The 23,438-nt window shown below is 45.3% G+C and overlaps 1 protein-coding gene across 1 annotated transcript in view; it reads left to right on the forward strand.

Moving 5' to 3' along the window:
• The window catches only part of ITPR3 (inositol 1,4,5-trisphosphate receptor type 3), a 418,536-nt gene that overhangs the window by 384,798 nt on the left and 10,300 nt on the right, over positions 1-23,438 (forward strand). Inside the window, exon 56 of the mRNA XM_063954848.1 lies at positions 18,444-18,604. Coding sequence (XP_063810918.1) covers positions 18,444-18,604 — 161 coding nt within the window. The remainder of the gene's footprint in view (positions 1-18,443; positions 18,605-23,438) is intronic.

Below are 23,438 nucleotides of genomic sequence, written 5' to 3' on the forward strand. Positions count from 1 at the left end.
GCCCATAAGAATAGTTCTGCAGCAGGGTACACTGTGTTCCACAGGGAATACATCGGGGTGTAGAGATGGATCTTGATCCAGAGGCACCAACAGGCTAAAGCTTTAGACTGTCCCAGAATGCATTGCGGGGCCGCCTCTATAACCCCGCCTCCAGGCACTGTGAGCTCAGTTTTAGAGTTGGTGCCTGCATGAAGCAGGTCACTTAACAGGGGGAGCTGCGCTAGGCAGCTGAAAAAGCTTTTAAGAAGACTTCAAGGGCTGTAGCACTTCATATGTCAGTGTGACATACTGTGCTGCTGCTCCGTCACCTCCCCAGCAGCATGGCATACTCCTGCTGGCTCTGTTCCCAGGTACTTGCGGCGGAGGCGCTCCGGTTCCTAGGCACACCACCGCAGACTCTCTCCTGGATCGGGTGGCTGCTACTAAGTGAGGAGGTAAGAGGATCCCCCAGGTGGGACCCGCCATTAAAATGGTCGCCGTTTAAGGCAACGAACCGCAATGCTGGCATGGACACTGTGACAAAGCAGGGACACCGCTATATCCACCAGGGCATGGGAGCACAGGTTGGATAGTAAAATATCCACTTTAATAAGGCTTCATAGTACCCGGTGGTGAGGACCAGCATAGGGGAAAAGGTGCTTAACCTGTTGCCCCTCCCCCAGCTACGGGCGCCATCTACTGCTTGTGTTCCTGCCCTGGAGCTTCCTCACACTCTCCCTCACTCCCTGACTGAGACGCTAGGCGCCATTTTCTAACTCAGATGCGACTGGTCTCCGGGACTGCAGGCAAGGTCTCCTTTGTAAACGCACCTGTACATCAGCGCTGTGGTTTTACAAACACTTAAGTATTCTGCATGTCGTTAGTTAAGAACAAGTGTACCTGTGCCAGTATATATTATACGAGTATTCGGATATATACATCCGGTCTCAGACTGCGCATTGTTATATATATATATATATATATATATGTACACTGCTCAAAAAAATAAAGGGAACACTTAAACAACACATCCTAGATCTGAATGAATGAAATATTCTTATTAAATACTTTGTTCTTTACATAGTTGAATGTGCTGACAACAAAATCACACAAAAATTATCAATGGAAATCAAATTTATTAAGCCATGGAGGTCTGGATTGGAGTCACACTCAAAATTAAAGTGGAAAAACACACTACAGCTGATCCAACTTTGATGTAATCTCCTTAAAACAAGTCAAGTCAAAATGAGGCTCAATAGTGTGTGTGGCCTCCACGTGCCTGTATGACCTCCCTACAACGCCTGTGCATGCTCCTGATGAGGTGGCGGATGGTCTCCTGAGGGATCTCCTCCCAGACCTGGACTAAAGCATCCGCCAACTCCTGGACAGTCTGTGGTGCAACGTGGCGTTGGTGGATGGAGCGAGACATGATGTCCCAGATGTGCTCAATTGGATTCAGGTCTGGGGAACGGGCGGGCCAGTCCATAGCATCAATGCCTTGGTCTTGCAGGAACTGCTGACACACTCCAGCCACATGACGTCTAGCATTGTCTTGCATTAGGAGGAACCCAGGGCCAACCGCACCAGCATATGGTCTCACAACGGGTCTGAGGATCTCATCTCGGTACCTAATGGCAGTCAGGCTACCTCTGGCGAGCATATGGAGGGCTGTGCGGCCCCCCCAAGAAATGCCACCCCAACCCATTACTGACCCACTGCCAAACCGGTCATGCTGGAGGATGTTGCAGGCAGCAGAACGTTCTCCTTGGCGTCTCCAGACTCTGTCACGTCTGTCACATGTGCTCAGTGAGAACCTGTTTTCATCTGTGAAGAGCACAGAGCGCCAGTGGCGAATTTGCCAATCTTGGTGTTCTCTGGCAAGTGCCAAATGTCCTGCACGGTGTTGGGCTGTAAGCACAACCCCCACCTGTGGACGTCGGGCCCTCATACCACCCTCATGGAGTCTGTTTCTGATCGTTTGAGTAGACACATGCACATTTGTGGCTTGCTGGAGGTAATTTTGCAGGGCTCTGGCAGTGCTCCTCCTGTTCCTCCTTGCACAAAGGCGGAGGTAGCGGTCCTGCTGCTGGGTTGTTGCCCTCCTACGGCCTCCTCCACGTCTCCTGATGTACTGGCCTGTCTCCTGGTAGTGCCTCCATGCTCTGGACACTGACCGCTAAGAAGATTGACAGCAAGGAGGCATGGCAGGGCGGATCTGGACCGTTTGTAGCCGTTTTCGGGGAGTGGTGAGTATAACGCAGGCATGTCCAACAGAACGGGGGGCGGAGGAGTGACGTCAAAGCCGGCCCCAGCATCACAGAGATCGTCGCACAGGGTAAGTAGGTATAGGGCTGGTCTTGTTCTGCTTGAATTTTTTTTAGCTTAGCAGGGCTGCACAAGCGATCGCAGCCCTGCTAAGCTAAAATACACTCCCCCATAGGCGTGGACTAGTTGATCGCAGCAGCAGCAAAAAGTTGCTGGCTGCGATCAACCCGGAATAACCACCTATGTCTCATACATCTCCCAGTCAGTCCGCAGCTCCTGTAATCAATCAGGAGCCAACATGTGCTGCGTTCTCAAACCTACTGGGTTCTCTAGTTGAACGCTTTATGCCCCCTATCGGACCACCTGTAACATTACAGTCACTGATGTCCCCAAGTTTACTCCGCTTTGGGCGGGAAAATTTTGCCTCACGGATTGTAGCTTGTGACTCATTCCTTGGTCAGGCAAACCCCTATTCCAGGTCACTCTCGTGTCTCTGGGTCATCTGAGTGTGCTGGTTCCTCCTCACTATCCAATAATCTCTCTGATCATGCTGTCCTGTCAGTCCCTATGTTAGGTGTTCTTGAAAAGGATTTTTCATTGCAAAATGATACCACTGCCCTGGTGGTTACTGGGTAACAAATCCTACAAATCACTGATAATAAGAGGATTCCCCTACTGTGGTTAAGCAAACTGATATGTTCACACGTCAGAGGGTAATTAAAACTCTGTTACCACAATCTGACCATTAAGTGTACATCAGACAAGACCCCTGGTCTAATCCAGGGAAGACATTCCCCCTGTCTACAACTGGCATTAGCTCGATATCCTCCCCCTGCAGAGTTATATAACGAGTAGGTAATTCACTGCTAGTGAACTCATGTGTCACCCATCGGGTGTCGTCCATTCTGCCTCTCACCACTGTCCCCTCACTGTAGGAACCGACAGGTAAGCGTGTGGAGGCATGCCTGAAGTCTATTACTCCATTACGAGTGTTGTACATAGACCATGATTGCGTCCTCCTGGGGCTGCAAAATAGATTGATGACTGGATCAGGCATTAGAGGAAGAGCTGCCCTAGGATATATCTGACAATGCCAGACATTCCCTGTCTTACAATACCACCGCCAACTTTTTCTACACCAGGAGGCGTTCCTCTGAGGCGGGTGTGTTGGCTGCCAAGGTGTCGAATACGTCTGTCCTGGTTTGCCGTATTTTATACAATAGTTTTTATTTGATTTATAAGCAGAAGCAAGAAAATGGTACTGAAAGAAGAGAGGTGGGTAACTTTCGGGGTACACGTATGGTACATATAATAAATAATCCCTCTTCATGAACGTATTCCACACTGAACCAAAATGTCTCAGGGCCACAGGAGAGCAAAAAGCCAAAAATTTAACTCGGAATAAAGATAAACACTCTCAAAACCGCGACCCCCAGATCAATACACAATATTGGCTCGCCGTATTCTGTGGTTGAGGTCATGGATGGTGGACCTGGACTCCAAAAGTCCTTGGAGGTACTCCCCTTTTACTGGGGACATCTTATTTGGGGAAGACCTAATTTAAAATTCCAAATGCTACTCCTTCTGCACAGAAAGCAAAAGGCACCACTTTTCCCTGCTTTGGGCCTTAAGGGAAAGCAAAGGTCAGGCATACCCGAGATGTCTCGTGCTACCAAACAAGCACTAAGCCCAAGGCCTAACGTTCCTGGGCTTCTCGTCAGCCTGCTTCTAATGACAAGCTCCACTGCTTGACGGAACAGGCATTTCCCTGGGGGATCCCAGGGTTGGGGGCTGACTTCTAAGATTCATCCAGGTCTGGTTAATAACCACTTCAGATGCATGGGTGCGAGAAGTTGTCTCTCACGGGTACGCAGTAACTTCCCAGAGACGTCCCCCTCGCCAGTTCTGCACATCGGTTATCCATTCGGATCCGATAAAGGCGCAAGCTCTACTGATGATTGAACGTTCCCTCCTGGATACAGGAGTGGTAGTGCCGGTACCTCTGTCCCAGAGAGGCAAGAGGATACTACTCGACCCTGTTTTTAGTCCCGAAACTAGATGGGTCTTTCCGGCTTATTCTCAACCTCAAATCACTGAACACGTTTGTGAGAGTGTCCAAGTTCCGCATGGAAACACTGCGCTCTATTGTACTGAACATGGACCCAGAGACTATATGGTATCCCTGGTTATACAAGATTCTTACCTGTATATGCCTATCACCATAGCGCATCAGCAATGTCTGCGGTTTGCTATTGGGAACCTTCACTATCAATTCCAGGCTCTGCCGTTTGGACTGGCCATGGCCCATCGGATCTTCACCAAGGTTATGGCTGTGATGACGGCTCATCTCCGTCACCAGGGAGTAAGAATCCTGCCATATCTGGATGATTTGCTGATTCTGGCAAACTCCCATGATGTCCTCCTCAGTCATCTCCAACTGACGGTAAAGTTCCTACAAGCCCACAAGTGGCTCATCAACTGGAAGAAGTCCTCGCTGGTCCCTGCTCGGAGCATGGTGCACCTGGGGGCACTACCGGACATACACAGTCAACGACTTTTTTTGTCTCCAGAGAAGGTCCTGAAACTTCAGGACAGGATCCGATACTTCCTCTCTCACCCAAGAGTGTCAGTACATCAGTACATTCGGCGATGTAAGTACTAGGCCTCAGGGTGTTGGCTTTCGACATGGTAGAGTACGCTCAATTCCATTCCCGCCCTGTACAGAGGTTAATCCTTTCCAAGTGGGACGGCCTGTCTCATCGGATCAGGTCTCACATGATCTCCTTGACTCCGGAGGCTCGCCTGTCACTGACCTGGTGGCTACAGGAGTAGCAGTTGAGCAGGGGCCGTCCCTTCTGGATCCCCAACTGAGTCCTACTGACTACGGATGCCAGTCTGAAGGGTTGGGATGCGGTGTTAGAGCAACACTCTTTCCAGTGTTGGTGGACCATGGAGGAATCACTCCTCCCGATAAACATTCTGGAATTGGGGGCAGTGTTCAATACTTTGCCTCTTGCCCTGCCTCTGATACAGAACAGGCCTGTTCAAGTACGGTCAGACAACACCATCATGGTAATGTACATGAACCATCAAGGCGGCAGTCAAAGCCGCATGGTAATGATGGAAGTGTCAAACATCCATCGTTGGGCAGAATGCCTTCTGCCGGCAATATCGTCAGTGTTCATTCCGGGAGTCCTCAACTGGGAAGGTGATTTCCTCAAATCATCAGGACGTGCAAGCTGGAGAGTGGAGTCTTCATCAGGAAGTCTTTCAACTCCTAGTGAACAAGTGGGGCCTACCACATGTAGACCTGATGGTGTCTCGACACTATCACAAAGTTCCGGTCTTCGGATCAAGAATCAGGGATCCTCAAGCAGCGTTCGTGGACGCTTTGGCAATTCCGTGTAACTTTCGGCTGCCCTACGTGTTCCCTCAAGTGTCACTCCTGCCCAGGGTTCTACGGAAGTTCAATCAAGATGGAGGAATACTACTTCTAGTCACTCCAACATGGCCCAGACGGCATTGGTTCTCAGACCTGCAGGGTCTATCGATAGAGCGTCCTCTTCTACTTCCTCACTGCCCAGACCTCCTCGTTCAGGGCCTTTGTGTCTCTCCAGACCTGGCCAGACTGGCGTTGACGGCGTGGCTCTTGAAGCTTTACTCCTGAGGGCCAAAGGATTCTCAGAGGTAGTCATCCAAACTATGCTCAAGGCCCACAAACCGGCATCTGCGTGGATTTATTATAGGGTCTAGAATTCTTACGTCACCTGGTGTGCTGCTAAGAATTACAATGCTTACAAATTCATTACTTCCAGATATCTGCCTTGTCGGTTTGGTTTCAGAGAAAAATTGCATCTATTCCTGACATTCATACTTTCACTGTTTTACGGATTAAGCCTCTCTACGTCCCTCCTGTGGCTCCATGGGATCGGTCTGTTGTTCTGAATGCACTGCAAGAGTTTCTATTTGAACCTCTTGAGTCAGTGGACCTTAAATGGCTCACGGTCAAGGTCCTGTTCTTAATGGCTATTGCCTCTGCTGGGAGAGTGTCAGACCTAGGCATTTTGTCCTGTCATCCACCCTTTCTGATACACTGGGTTCCACAGGGCACCCACCTTGACGCACTTAGCTTCTTTGGGTTTGTATGGCATTAGCCTATAGTCCCTTCTCCTGTCGTGAGAACATGGTTCTATGTGACTAGCCATCTCTACACCCCGACGTATTCCCTGTGGAACCCAGTGCACCTCCCAGAAAGAGATTTAACCATGGTAAGTCTACCATAAATCTCCTTTTTAACAAGTGGCAGTAATCTGGAAGTGGATAGAGTTCCTTCCATGTGGACTGCTTTGGTACAAGGAAGTAGTTATGCATGGTTTGATCAATGATGAAACAAATTTTAAAATGTACAGCTTTAAACTTGTACAGTACATATAAGAGTATAAAACAATTAAATCAGCCGCTGAAATCTTGCATCAATTTTTATATTTACGCAGCAAATTTAATTTGCTTACAGATGTTGCTATGCTAATCGTGGCTGCAACTATTTTCACCCGTGATTAGCTAGGCACAAGTAGTGTGCCCGTTTATGCGCACGTACGAACAGACACACCCGCGTTCCATAGGAAATACATTATTTGATCGCGGGTGAGACTATTTGCACTCGTGCGCGTGTAATTGTTACTGTACATATACAGTAACGATTAGTTTGGCTGCATCTGTATATGTTGTATAGTAAAAGTTGCTACTGTAGGTTAATGTCTGCTACATGAAATAGGTCTCCTGCCAACTATTACGGTTGTGATATGTAAGGTCGATGGTAAGTAAGTCGACAATGTTTAGGTCGACCACTACTGGTCAACAGTAAGTAGGTTGACAGGGATACTAGGTCGACAGGGTCTTTAGGTCGACTTGGTCTAGGTCGACAGGTGAAAAGGGCGACATGAGTTTTTTATGTTTTTTTGGTGTCGTTTTCTCCGTACAGTGACCGGGAACCCCAATTAGTGCACCGTGTCCCCTCGCATGGCTCGCTTTTCCTGCCATGCTTCGGGTTAGGTGCCTCGCTCCGCTGCCACTGCGCTCGGCACAGGTTTCTATTCCCAGTCGTAGTCCGTGTGGATCGTTAAGTATGAAAAAGTGCAAAAAAAGACAAATATTTGAAAAACTCATGTCGACCTTTTGACCTGTAGACCTAGAACATGTCGACCTAAAGACCCTGTCGACCTACTTACTGTCGACCTAGAGACCGGATCCCAAGTATTACACCGTACAGGTCAGCAACCTCACTTCTGATGTCGTTAGGTGGAAAAATCACCACATACACACGCCAATAGTCCTTCCCTGTGTCATTTTACATATGAGATTTTTTTGGGAAGTATGTATAAACACTTACATTTATTGCATGGGTTACCAACCACAATCCACAAGGCATGCTAATGAGGGAATTCATTTGAGGGCAGAAATTCCAAAAAGGATTTTTGTTATTCAATTGCAGGACTCCCACCTCCAGAGCAAGTGTGATTTTTCCTAAAATCGTTAATGTTAGGAAAAGTCACCAGGACTTGCTCTGGCTCCTAGCGGTACCCACGAGGACTAATTAAGCAATTGGAAGTTTACATGCTCATTGCACCTGCGGATTCTGCCCAGTGTATTTCCTATTGCAGCCTCATAGTACACGGACACAATAGCCACACTAGCTTTGCCACAACCAGGACGCTCCGCGATAAAGCTGAGCGCGGCTACATCTGTAGCTTAATTAGTCTGTAATAACTTGCCTTGCGGAGTGGTGTCTTCTGCATCCAGTTTCGGGAGCCGGCTCTTTTGAAGCAGTGGTGAGTATAGTAATTTGTGTAAGTGTGTATGAGTGTTTGGGACTGTGTGCAAGTGTGTATAAGTGTGTGCAGTTTGTATGTGACCCCCCTGTGTAGTGTAGAGACAGCTGCTGGGAGAACTACATCTTCCAGCAGCCTTTGAGCCTCCCAGCATTCCTGGAGACTCCCAGAAGCCCCAAGGACTCCCAGCAGCATCCTCCCCAGTGCAAAGATGATGGGGAGACCACCATACTGGTGAGCACCTTTTTTTGTTTTGTGTTTTTTTCACATGATGTGGGGTTATCAGCGCTGAAAACCCTGTACCCATTTATTTTTTATTGGATACTGAGTATACATATCCACAGTAATCCAAAATTGGGTGCGAGGTGCACAAGATTTTTTAACTTGTTAAACCTCACTCCTAGTTTAATCCATCCCCCTTAAATGCAGTTTTTAAGGATAGTCATGCTTGAACACAGGTGACTTCATTGGAACTTCAGTTATTTTGGTTTAACCATCTGAGCTCAAACACACACACTCTATCACAAAAACCTGGACTATTGGTGTGCCTTGAGGACTACGGAGGCTGATTCAGAGCTGCATACCAAGCAACTGCGGTTTTACGCAATGCGGACGCGTCCAAGGGTGTGTAGGCGTACATTCACATCTTTGCAGATATGCAGAGCTATTCAGAGTTGCACAGCACTCGGATCTCCACTTGCAGCTAAATGGGCATAAATGAGTGGTAACGGGGTGTTTGCATTTAACATAAGATTGCTGTGGGTTTGTTGTAAGCACGTAGGCAGATTTGTGAACTATTCAGAGATGAGCGTACACAAAGATGCACCCATGATAGGCTGATCTGTGCTGATAGTGATGATGGCTGCTCTCAAAAATAGATGTACAGTGGCAGTGCAGACTACTCTAAATAAGGGATGACCAGTCATCGGTACCGAATTAACATACACAGTACAAATCATTAGCAGTGATACCACATTAAGAGACGTGCTGGCGCAGGGACTACATACAGAATCATAACCAGATTAGGAATAATCTGGGGAAGGAGGCTCAATAGCATTCCTAGATTCTTGCAAGAGATTCCAGCTCCTATCAAACTTCAGAGGGCATTTTCTTTTGTGATACATAAAACTTCATAGTTAATTCAACTGTCTCCCATGAAGTTTTATGTATCACAAAAGAAAATAGAAACGTAGAATTTGACGGCAGATACGAGCCACTTGGCCCATTTAATCTGCCCCTTTTTTTATCCTTTAGGTAATCTCAACCCTTTTTGAACCTTAATTATTAGCAAGGCATATGAATATCCTTACAAAGAACTAATTACATAAAACTTCATGGGAGACAGTAACATTAACCACAGCCATCCAGTGGGGAATGGAAGGGGAAGTAGGAGCCATCTACAGTATGTTCTAGAAATGCAAACACGCACCAGTGTTAAAAGATTGTTCACATACAATTGAGGGTGAGGGATTCCTCAAGGCTGAGACCAAAGAGGCACAGATGAGGAGCTAGTAGGGGGAACCTTACACCCATGCTCCATATATATACAACAACTCCAGACCAGGAGGAGGCATCAAGTTCAAAGCAAATGCCAGAAATCAGCAGAGGTAGCTTCACATTTAGGACAGACATCCGAGGATAATCCTCCAAAACCATAAAGCCTAACTGGGGTCCAGTAAACTGTGTAGGATATAAAGCTGGATTTGTTGATATCTGACATATACTGTGGCAGCCTCCAGTACCTGTATAATTTTCCAATTGTCATCAGACAAAACAAGTCCACATCCCAGTGAGAACTAAGATTACTTAGCCCATCAGTACCTTGATATGAAAACAGAGAGGCGTAATACAGGGAGATGGCGTCTGGCCGGGCAGGGTACGGACAAGCAATCAAACTGGAGATTCAGAAAATGTAGGAGCAACACTCTGCCATCTCATCTTATTCCGTCCTTCATTACACTGCACTGGGTGGGACACGATATCTTCTAGTTGGTCGTTGAGTACGTCCAACCAGAAGATGTTGCATTCAACCTGCGGGAGCGCGCAATTGCAGGTACATACTAGACAGCACAATTTATCATTCCGATCGGCATATCGTGCCGATATCGTCTAAGAGTGTACCCGGCTCAAGCTGTAAATACCTAAAAAAACAGATGAGCTGTAAGACCATAAGTATTAGATAAATAAGCAAAGGTGTGGAGAATTCCATCCTGATATAACTAACCAACCACAGCAATCCCATAAGGTAACCACATAGAGCTACCCTCAAATTCACACATTCCAGGAAATGCCAAGTTGCCCAAAGTGGGGAACATGAATCAAACTCTATCTCCCACAGAATTTTAGCCGCAGCGAGACAGACTTTACATGCCTTTTGCAACAAAGTGTGTGTGTGGGGCGGAGGGGGGTAGTGATTAAGCATGGTCTGAGGCAGCAGAAGCCATGTCTGCATATCAGAGGTTCTCAAACACGGTCCTAAAGGCACCCCAATGGTCCAGGTATTAGGTATATCCATGGCTAGAGAGAGTTAGATTTGGGTGGGGTGCAGTGTAAAAATAAAGCAGCCATTATTGACCATGCACAGAAACAATATAACCCACCCAAATCTAACTCTCTCTGCACATGTTATATCTGCCCCCCCCCCCCCCCCCCTGCAGTGCACATTGGCCCTCATTCCGAGTTGTTCGCTCGGTAATTTTCTTCGCATCGCAACGATTTTCCGCTAATTGCGCATGCGCAATGTTCGCACTGCGACTGCGCCAAGTAAATTTGCTAAGAAGTTTGGTATTTTACTCACGGCATTACGAGGTTTTTTCTTCGTTCTGGTGATCGTTGTGTGATTGACAGGAAGTGGGTGATTCTGGGCGGAAACTGTCCTTATGGGTGTGTGTGAAAAAACGCTGCCGTTTCTGGGAAAAACGCGGGAGTGGCTGGAGAAACGGGGGAGTGTCTGGGCAAACGCTGGGTGTGTTTGTGACGTCAAACCAGGAACGAAACTGACTGAACTGATCGCAGTGGCAGAGTAAGTGTCGAGCTACTCAGAAACTGCTTAGAAATTTCTATTCGCAATTTTGAGAATCTTTCGTTCGCAATTTTGCTAAGCTAAGATTCACTCCCAGTAGGCGGCGGCTTAGCGTGTGCAATGCTGCTAAAAGCAGCTTGCGAGCGAACAACTCGGAATGAGAGCCATGGTTTTTCCCAACTGCTAACATATTTGCCACTGCATTCAACTCTGAATTAGGCCCATGGTCATTTTATCGCTGCTACAGCACCATGATTTATTTTTTTTATTCTGTCGGTACATCATGTCTTGAGAATGGATCCAGAATAACAATGTACTGTATTGGGTGATTAACATTGATCTTTCAGAAATATTGCAGATCAGTGCATCCGCGGATGCGCCACATTGCATACAGCTCTGAATCAGCCCTATTTTTGCACCTGGACAGGATGATTAGAAATGTCTGAATAATGAGTAAACTATTGTATAAAATGATGAACTTGCCCCGGGCAAATGTTTTGTTTTACACCAGAGCAATGACCCTGATCTGAAATATTAATTGTGTGCAGTGTGATAAACATCAACAGGTTTCATGGGAAACACTGGACAAACCTGCCGCTAGAGCATACTATGTGAACTGTCATTAAAGCTAATGGTTGTTGCTGTAATGAGAAGAATGCCTGAGGGTAACTTGGTGAACTGTACTAAACATGGAATTAAGCATGTGTGAAATGGCATGAGTTACTAACATTTTCAGCATTCATGAAAAGAGTTTTCCTATCTTTTTTCTCTCCAAAATGTCATCACTTGACTGACTTCAAAGCTTCCTGAGGCAGAGTTTATAATGATATGTGTAGTAGTTATAGAACAGTGATGGCTAACCTTGACACTCCAGCTGTTGTTGAACTACACATCCCAGCATGCCCTGCATCAGTTTTAGCATGGCCAAATAACAAAACTGTAGCAGGGCATGCTGGGATATGTAGTTCAACAACAGCTGGAGTGTCAAGGTTAGCCATCACTGTTATAGAGGAATAGGGCTACGTTATGGCCCTGATAGACTCACAGATTCTGTAAGACCATAAAGTATAAACCCACTCAGTAGGACAAAGGTTTGGGCCCTTACTCATACCCCACCACTTCCTTGCTAGATGGTGGACCTATTTTGATTTATCTTTTGGTTGGCCTTACTACTATGCAGGGTGTAGCTATGCGTAATGGTTCCACATGACAAACATTTCACCCCCGCACCACACCACAATATCCATCCTCCACACCAATGGCTTTTCCTCTTTTAGCAGTGTGCTGCTGCTGCAGGCACATCTGCGGTCAGTGTCTCGGCCGGCTCCGTCTCTCCATCCTCACTGATGCTGGGAGGAGTTAGGCTAAGCAATGCCACGCCCTTCTCCTAGCATCAGTGAGGACAGAGAGACAGCCAGTAGTGACACTAACAGCAGATATGCCTCTGCAGCAGCAGCACACTGCTACAAGAAGAGAAGCCCGCGGTACACAGGAGGTGAGCTCAGGGCAGGGGGAGGGCTGGGCCCTGGAATCGGCCAGAGGGAGTTTTCAGAAATGGATGCAGATCTCGTCTCCCACAGCAAGATCTGCGTCCATCTACTCATATACTGGGGGCCGCCCAGCACAGGGCAAGGCTGTCCAGCATGTCTGTGGCGCCGCCCCGTGATCGATTAGAGGTTGACCCCTGCCTACACAGGCCAGCTGTGCTGGCAGGCAGTCTGATGTAAAAAAATTTCAGAGAGCGGCTGCGTGTGACATCACAGCTGCCCCGAAAATGGTCTGGATATTCCTGCGTTGTCCGGACCGTGCCCACTAAAGCGTCGATGCCCAAACCCCTGCCCCCCACCCCGACGGCTGCTGTTGTCAATCACCTTACGGCCACATCCTTCCGGGATGCGACCGCATGGTGAAGGGTTGCACACACGCACTATAGATGCGGCCATTGCATGCGAACGTGCCGCTGAGTCCAGGTATGAATAGACCCCAGAGTTCTGTAGCAACCGCACCCCTTACTAACCTATTATACCTAAACCTATGCTACCATCATTCCATGTTATTAATTATTAAACAGTGCTCTTCCAATAACATATAGAATAAATATTGTTATAATGTGTTAGTGAGATAGGCCAATAGGATTTTAAGTCTTACACTATTTACCAATTATGAAATTTAAGTTGCACAAAAAACAATATAGTGTTATCTTTCATAACTAAACCCATCGCCTTGTGCTACAAAAACACTATAAGGGTAAACATTTTTTTTATTGTTTGAATGCAAGCTAGATGCACAACAGTGCATGATTTCCAGATTTCCTCTTTTCTATCACAGCTGAACAAATACATAATCTAAACAACTTTTTGAATGCCAGTAATAAATATCTTTACATGAGGTATTGCATCATGATGAGATGCACTGACAGTGATCCTGATTACTATTAATTATAGCTATTCTTCCAAAAATTACTATTTGATATTATCATATGAACTATGATAACTATAGGCTGACCATATTATCCCTTTAACCTGGGACACTCATGAATTACACAGGTTCTGTGGCTGGCTGACTACAAGGTTGTATTTCACCTGGTTTTAAGCAGCCACAGAACCTGTGTAATGAGTGTCCCAGGTTAAAGGGATAATATGGTCAGCCTAATAACTATGAACCTATCATATAAGGAAGGCTTTCCCAACCACTGTCCTCAAGGCACGCTAACAGTCCAGGTTTTAGTTATATCCATGCTTGAGCACAGGTGACTTAATTAGTACCTAAGTTATTTTGATTTAACATCTGTGCTGAAGCCTTGGTATTACTAAAACCGGCACTGTTAGTGTGCCTTGAGGACCGTGGTTGGGAATGCCTGATATAAGGTGTATATTTACTAAAAATGCAGGATTACAGAAATGAAGATGTTGCCCATGGCAACCAATCATATTCTATTTTTCATATAATTTATCTAGCACCTTCTAAGAGGTAATAGCTAGAATCTGGTTGCTGTAAACCCACAAGTTAGTAAATATACCCCTAAGTATCATATGAGTTGTTTTAAGTAAGGTTGAAGGTTGCAGGAACATGAAATACAGTATGTTTACTTTCTTATATTAAGTTAAAATAACAAACTGACCATAGGCAAGGGCCTATACTATTTAAGGGCCCCATACACTAGAACGATATGTCTGAGGCTGAAGTCGTAGGCGATTTCCCTTGAACACAGCTTCCCGGGAGTGGTTCCATAAGATTTGGTACATTTTGCATGCAGTATATCTTATGCGATCCCAGCCATGCCTGCGGGAACCGACATATCACGAGTGCAGCACTAACGATCTATGGGAGCCGATCTGACCCTCACGGGAATGCACATCGGATTGGAAACTCATCCAAAATGCCAGATTTCACCCGATAGATCAGCCCGAATGCCCGAAATTAGATGAGCAAAATGGGCATTATCGTTCTAGTGTCTGTTACATTTTAAGCTGAGCATACACTATACAATTATCTGGCAGATCATTTGCCAGATCTGGCTGGTTGGAATGAAAATCTGGTAATGGATAAGAGCACTGGAATACAGACAAAAAGTGTTGTTCATACAAATTGGTTAAACCTGTGATTTAACCTATTTGTATGTATGACAGGTTTTGTCCGTTTTCCCGTGTTTGGGAGCAAATGGTCAATTGTAACTCCATACATTTTTACGGGTATGGGTCGACACAACTTAGGTCGACCACTATTGGTTGACATGTATTAGGTCGACATGTACTAGGTCAAAAGGTCGACATGAGGGGTTTTTTTTACTTTTTTTGGTGTCGTTTTCTTCATAAAGTGACGGAGAACCCCAATTAGTGCACCCTGTCCCCTCACATGGCTCACTTTGCTCACCATGCTTCGGACAAGGTGCCTCGCCCCGCTACCGCTGCCCTCGGCACAAATTACTATTCCCAATCGTAGTCCAAGTGGATCGTCAAGTATGAAAAAGTCAAAAAATTGAAAAACTCATATCGACCCTTTGACCTGTCGACCGAGTACATGTCGACCTAATGACCATGTATACCTAGTGACCCTGTCGACCTAATACATGTTGACCAATAGTGGTTGACCTAATGACTGTCGACCTAAGTGGTGTCGACCTAATGACCGTATCCCCATTTTTACATTATAACTGGCCATCATTAATTATTATTTTATCTATGTCGACATTATGACTGTTGACATTTATATGTGTCTACATTTTCGTAGTCGACATTATGAATCACATTTTGGGCAGAATTCAAAAATTTTTCCGCCTCCAGCCACTAGATGGCACCCAAAAGGAGCTATTTAATTGTAGCTCCGGGCACGATAGCATTGCAGCTCGCACCTCGCCCAAACAGCACTTTTCGCGATCGCGTCCAGCACTCTTGTTGGGTTTAGCTGTTTTATGCAGCTAAACCCGACTTCTATGAGCATGATCAGCGCGCTAAAGACATACAATTGAATATTACCCTGCTTTCTCCTTTAGATGGGAGATTGGGCACGATAATCTATTGAATTCCGGCCTTCGATTGTAGAACTTATAACACTGTTGACCTTATGGCAGTGTTGGCATTTTGACCATGTTGACCTTAAGACAGACGATGCTTTGGTGTTGACATTTTGATTTTCATCCCTTTGCGCTCCAAACTGAGAATCAGCCCGCAATTGGCCCGATTTTATCCAACTTTGCATCACGCCCAGAGGAAGGAAATGTACCTCTCTTACAAACTAAAATCAACATACAGATGTGAGCACTAGCACTGACCACAAATCAAGACAAATCATAAAAATTAAGACTAATACCCCTTTTCCACTACCGCAAGACCCGCTACTAACTCGGGTACAGTCTGCAGTTTGAATGGGCCCCGCGCATCTACCTGTGTTATAAAAGCTAGTGGAAAAGGGGTATAGGTAACCAGCCAGCTCGCTACAGCCTTTGGCTAATATTGGTGAAAACAATATTGTGAGCTGTGAGGTGGTCAAAATTGACTAGAAATGAGTAGACATTTATTTTATTGAGGTTAACAATACTCTAGGAACAAACAGAAAAGCACAAATTGTGTGATTTTAGCTTTTTTTGACAATTTAAAAAAAGATCATGGCGGTTTCGCAAATCCAAAGCCGGATGACGGATCAGAGTCAAATCCAGCAGAAATGGTCCAGCGCACATCTCTAGTTTCAAGCCACCGTGACATGTCTTGGAACCGTGTTCACTTACCCAGGTCGGACTCGGGTTATTTGTGGTAAGGGGGTATAATAAATCACTATCAATTTGAGAGTGAAATAGTGATCACCTCACAGTGATGAAAGATAATAAATTATCTTCTCAATCGTTCTCTTATGCTAAAAATCAGACTTCAGTTCTGACCCCCATCCCTAAATAAAAATAAGACTTGGTGTCTATTTCTCATTAAAATTAAGATTATGGATAAAGGGGGTCATTCTGACCCGTTTGCACGCAGCGGTTCTTCGCTGCGGTGCAAATGGGTCAGGAATGCACATGGCACGCGTGACGTTGTGCGGCGACAGAGGTCGCCAGGCAACATCACGTACAGAGAAGAAAGCGGTCGCAGCGGCGACCGCAAAGAAGGTGGACAGCAAGAGGGCGTTCCGGGGCGTCAACCTACCGTTTGCTGCCGTTTTCGGGGAGTAGTAATCAAAACACAGGCGTGTCCAGGGAAACGGAGGGGGGAGGAGTGACGTCAAAGCCGTGCCCATCATCGCTGGATCCATCGCACAGGGTAAGTATGTCCAGGGCTGGTCTAGTTTTGAGTGAAACTTTTTTAGCTTAGCACGGTTGCACAAGTGATCGCAGTCCTGCTATGTTAAAATACACTCGACCATAGGCGGAGATTAGTTGATCGCACCAGCAGCAAAGAGTTGCTTGGTGCGATCAACTCGGAATGAGGGCCAAAACCCGCTATTCCTTGTTAAAAATTGCACCCCAAAATCTGATACTCCCCCTCCCTCAATTAAAATTATACCCTAGATATGAGAAACCCCTCCTCCCTCCTGCTACATCAATTCAAATCATCCCCCAGATTAGCCCATATCAGATTTATGAGGGTCAGTCAATTCAGTTACTCACCCCTGTCCTGTGGACCCGACTCTTTCCTTGCCATCTCTTCTTTACGTGCTTGATGCTTTAAGCACTTTGTAGATAGCACCTGCCAACCACCAATCAGTGTGGAGACCTCTCACAGCTGTGATTGGCGGATTGCCAGTGCCATCCACCAATTGGCATGCAAACAACCAATTATGCAGTAATAAAGGAAGCTCACATACCTAAAATTGTAACAGCCTAGGGAAACATGCCATCTGGCTCGGCTCACCTCTGCTTCACATTCATACACATCACCAAACATTCTGCTATTCTCAGACATTGCATGTTATCTCCACACATTACCTGTAAAGTTTCATAAACATTTCAACAAGAGTGCCAAGGAGTATGATATGCATAAACCGCTTATTACACCGCCCAGCCAATAGACCACTGAACACCGACTACTCAGTCATCAGCTTTAGTAAGACTTTACTTTGTGCTGTGCATTTATTTATCTGCTCTGCATGTCTATGTGCACTGCTACCAAGCTATCCTTTATAACACTGTGATATATGACACATGAATAAGATTGTCCAATATTACCCCATATTAATAAAAAACAAGTCTACAATATGAACAGTCTGTCAACTTAAAACATGTTCAGGAGGAATACAGTTTAGTGATTGCAATAGATGTTCAGCTCAAAGCAACCCAAGCAATCACTCGCTCCAATGAAGAACAGCTGCAACTCCAGTTGGGGTCGGAAGAGCCCATTAATACAGCGCCACCCCAGTGCTTAGTCACATGAATAGTGCGCTGCAATGGAGAGAACTAGGTAGAAGACAGAATGCCTCCAACACATCAACTGCAGAGTTGTAAATGTGGCCAAATATAACACAGTTATGCACCTCCAATAATTAGATTATTTCATGGCAGGTTACTTCAGTGTCTATCCCAAAGACAACATGTAAGCAGTGACAGACATTAATAATCCTCCAGCCAGATATGCGCTGCCACTTCAGTAGAATCATGGTAGATCCAGTTTTTATAGGAGAAAACTTATACAGGCTTTGAACAACTTTATATTTCCATTATAGGCTTCAGGCAGTAAGACACCACCTAACCTATTCTCCTCTTTTTAACCAGTCAGTATTTCTTTGTCTAAGAAAGGGGGAAGCAAGAGGATTCTTGTAAAGCAGTAATATTCTGAAGACTGGTTAGGTATACCATTTACTGACTGCTGCACAAGAACTGTCTAAATGCCTCGTACATTAATACTAAATCTCATTCATCTCTGCAGGACTGGAGAGAGATAAGTTTGACAATAAGACAGTGTCCTTTGAGGAGCATATTACGGAAGAGCACAATATTTGGAATTATCTGTACTTCATCGTGTTGGTGAGAGTAAAAAACAAGACAGATTACACTGGTCCAGAAAGCTACGTGGCGCAGATGATAAAGGTCAGCACTTTCTTTGTGTATGTAAACTGCTTTCACTGTTCTATGAAGAATATACCAGGGATGTTTCTGCCATTCATCAGTTCTTTTTACATCAGGAGAGACGGGTATTCACATCAAATGGGCCTCTGCTTATGCTGCATACTGATATAACATGATTTCATCTATACAAATTTTGTTGACACTGACACCAAGGTTTTATTTTTAACCAGTATGTTTGTCACAGTGGGGGTAATTCGGAGTTGATCGCAGCAGCAATTTTGTTAGCAATTGGGCAAAACCATGTGCACTGCAGGGGGGGGCAGATATAACATTTGCAGAGAGAGTTATATTTGGGTGGGTTATTTTGTTTCTGTGCAGGGTAAATACTGGCTGCATTATTTTTACACTGCAATTTAGATTTCAGTTTGAACACACCCCACCCAAATCTAACTCTCTCTGCACATGTTATATCTGCCCCTCCTGCAGTGCACATGGTTTTGCCCAACTGCTAAAAAATTTCCTGCTGCGATCAACTTGGAATTACCCCCATTGTTCAGGACCTACAGTAGTATCTGTCACAGATCCGTAACTAGACAATTTGGTGCCCTGGGCCAGAAGAAGCATTGGCCCATATTTCTCAAACAGAGACATAATGTGAGCCCTGACATCCAGTGAAAGCACTTGCTGTGATGACCCTTTCCACATGATATATATTTATAGAGTACCTATACTTGCAGAACACTCTCAAGAAAATGGATTTGGACACCAATCCTCTTATACCATCACTGCACAGGCCTATAGTGTATTATCTATAGTGCGTTGCTGTTATTAATCTGGTACATTATCATGCATGCACTAGCAGTATTTACTATATATATATTTATCAAGGGGCCCAGACCATGCACTCTCTAATGGTTAGCCAAACCTCTGTTGGGGCTAGCCACACCCCTAAGCACGGGCCCCTACCACTGCATTTCCCCGGTGGGCCCTTTATGCCTAGTCCAACACTGATGCCAGGGATTAAAGAGGAGGAAGTTGCAAGTGAGAGTGATTAAAATAGAAAATTGACTGGTGCTGTAGAACAGTGCCTCCTGGCTTGCAATGCCCTGTGCAGTGGCACATGTCGCACCACCCTAGTTAAGGCCCTGATGTGTCCTCTGCCATATTCAAAGTCCCACCCTGCCGCTATTTGTCCACTAAAATGAGAGGGGTATAATTACTAAAGGTTGATTTTCATCCATTTTAAATGTATACAAATCGATGTTCTCTTTCACACATGTACTGACATTTAAAAATCAATATAAAAATGTCTGTCAGTAATGTGTATTGTAGCCCCTGAACCACAACATCAGTTTAGATCGATTTTGTTAGATTTAAAATGGAGGGAAATTGGTGAAAATGACCTTTAGTAAATATACCCTATAATGTTCTGAGTTTTTGTGCTGATGCAGCTGACATGTATGCAAGGCAGTCGCCTGTAGTTGTTGAAAGTTATGTATGCAGGCTCTGATGCATGCACATACTGTATACTAAAAGTGACAAGATCCATTCCCAGAGCCAGGCCCTAGTTGTGTGTCTGCATTTTTGTGGTTTGTAAATGACCCTTAAGATTCTGAAATGTGTTCTAAAATATGAACAGGGCCGAAACTAGGAGTTTTGGCACCCGGGGCAAGCCATTAACTTAGCGCCCCCCCTCGCATTCAAGTGTGTGTGTGTATATATATATATATATATATATAGCAGCAAAAGGTGCGGCACTGAAGCTGATTCTCCGTAATTAAGAGACACACACGGTCCTGCATATGACCAGATGTATTCTCTGGCTTAAATGCTGGGAGGCAAATGTGGAATCCAAAGGGCTTTGGAAGCATTACCTTTTGCTTGATCTCTTTGGTACAGCTGTTGATGCCATCATTGCTGATGCTACAGGAGGCGAGAACATTTTCCTTCCTGTGAAACCTGCCACAAAAAACTAGAGGTCCCTTTTGTGTTTCCAGCAGGACGTGAATGAGCTCTTTCAAAAGGCTACTTTACACATAAAAGGCTACTTTACACATACTCATGGGAGATACCAAAGAGGTGGTGAGGACATGTCAGGTGCCCCAGGCCAAAGCCTACTCAAAAGCTGTCAGTATGACAGGTCTCTTCCCCACCTAGACTGATCTGTGGTAGGGGCCAGTCTGCTATGCTTTCAGGGGGGCATCATCAAACAAAGTTATATCCTAGACCTCTCAAGCCTCCCCACGCCGCTTTCAGAGGACAAGACTAAATATCTTGCCCTTCATGGGTCTGTATCTTCTCTACTGCGGTATAAGTTCATTATTACTGTTCCACCAGACAAGGCAGGGTCAGGGTTTTACTCTCATCTGTTCATTGTCCCAAAACCTGACATGTCCTTTTGTCTAATCTTGAACCTCAAAATTCTCATTTACATCTGAGTGTTGTCATGTTCAAGATGGAGTCCATCTGTACGGTCATCAGTTCCATGGAGCAGAACGCGTTTCTTGCTGCCATGGATATAAAAGAGGCGTACTTAGAGATGTGTTTTATGTAGCCTCAATATGCCATGCAGCGTGATACCAGGTCCCATGCAACTCTGCTAACGTTGGACGTCTCTTTTGCCAAAAATACATCTTAGTCCCATGAGGAGACTCTGCTAATTCATTTGATATTTGACACTTGGAGCAGAACAGAACTTGTATTGGAAAAACTGCAGCTGCTACATTGTAGTACTTTGTATGCAGATTCAGAGACCCAGGTGTATCAAATTAATCAGCACAGTCTCCACGTACTCCTTGCGTTGCATTACAGTAAAAAAAAAAGATGTCTGACACTAGAAGATTCTCACTCGACCTGGCGTGCCAAGAGGGGCTGTTTGGTGTGACTGCAGCAAAGATGGATGAGGACACATCTGTACATATCCCAATCTGGAAGTGATATCACTACCTTCTCAGATTTGTTGTAGGAAAGGATCATTACCAATTCAGGGCTCTGCCCTTTAGTCTGGTCACATCTCCGTGGGTATTAACGAAGGTCATGGCTGAGGTTCATGGGAGTGACAGTCATTCCATATCTGGACGATCTCCTCATCAAGGTCACCTCAGAAACCCTGCTTCGGTCTCATCTGCAGCTGACTATGGACATTATGAAATGGCATGGATAGGTGATCAATTTTCCACAATCCAACCTCATCCCATCACATCACATGAATTTCGTAAGTCTTCTTTTTGACACCAGGTGTGACAAGGTATTCCTGCTGAATGACAAGATCTTGATTGTCCAGAGACATGTTCTTTCCCTGCTTGCCCTGCACTATGCCAAATGAGTGTCCTGTTCTGCTCTACATGAAGTTGCTCAGCAAGATATCTTGCTTTTGTATGGACGCTTTCATTACCGGTCCATTCAACTGCAATTTCTTGCTCGTTGTTCTCAAACGAATACCAACTTGGCATCTCAAGTGGTTTAATTGTCCCAGACAGTGACGGTGTGGTTGTGACTCAGAGGATAGGACTTCAAAATAACATTAATCTGGCTCTTATTTAAGCACAGTCTCAGCTTCGGGGACGGCTGCTCAAAATCCAGTCAGACAACAGCCGTGGCTTGCATCATCCACCAAGGCTGAACATGCAGCTCCGTGGCAATGGTGGAAACAGTCAAAACTGATGTGGTATGCCAGAGGTGTACTTGATGGCCTCCCTACACAACCACAAGGAGCAACTCTATGGCGCAAAGGATCCGAAAGCAATCCTGGTGAATGCAATAACGATCTACTGGAAGTTAATCTCAGTGGGGGTAATTCCAAGTTGATCGCAGCAGGAAATTTTTTAGCAGTTGGGCAAAACCATGTGCACTGCAGGGAAGGCAGATATAACATGTGCAGAAAGAGTTAGATTTGGGTGGGTTATTTTATTTCTGTGCAGGGTAAATACTGGCTGCTTTATTTTTACACTGCAAATTAGATTGCAGATTGAACATACCACACCCAAATCTAACTCTCTCTGCACATGTTAAATCTGCCTTCCCTGCAGTGCACATGGTTTTGCCCACCTGCTAAAAAAATTCCTGCTGCGATCAACTTGGAATTACCCCCAGTGTATCTGTTGATTTTATTGTTCCCTTTTTTGCTTAAAAAGGAAAATGTATCAGGGAATCTCGTCATCCTGGCGGCTCTGAACTGGCCGAAGTGTCTGTACTACGCCGACATCCTCAGTATGGCCAGATCTGTTCAATAAGGGCTCATATTTCCATCAAGACTTAGCTAGGTTGGCTTTGATGGCATGGCTGTTGTTCTTCTAAGGGCCTCTCTGATCAGGTCATTCAGACCATGATAAAGACCAGAAGACTATCCTCAACTTCAAATTACCATTGCGTTTGGAGGATTGACATTTCCTGGTGTCATCATAAGCAGACCCATATTTCTAAAGTCAACTTAGCTTGTCTCCTGTCGTTCCTGCAGAACTTAGTGGGCTTAAACTACTGTGTCTTCACTGAAAGTTTCAGGTTTCACCCCTTTCAATCTTTTTCCAACATAAATTGGCCCCCATCCCTGAAGGTGTCCTTCATATCCAACTATAATTTATGTTATTTTTGCTCTGTGAGACAACTCATCCTCTGGCAGTAGGGATGTACTGAAGCTTCTTGATGTTGTAAGAGCTTTGTGACTCTATGTAAAGAGATCTGCTGTATACTGTAAAACGGACAGTCTTCTCGTGCTCTATGATGCACACAAGAGAGGTTGACCAGTGACTAAACAAGTCTGTGGCTAGATGGATCACAGCAACCATTTGACAAGTGTATGTTTAAGAGGGAGCCCCAACTCTAGATTGCCTGGTGGCCCATTCTACTAGATCAGTAA

Source organism: Pseudophryne corroboree, chromosome 2, assembly GCF_028390025.1.
Source record: "Pseudophryne corroboree isolate aPseCor3 chromosome 2, aPseCor3.hap2, whole genome shotgun sequence".
In the NCBI taxonomy this organism is placed as follows: Eukaryota; Metazoa; Chordata; class Amphibia; order Anura; family Myobatrachidae; genus Pseudophryne; species Pseudophryne corroboree.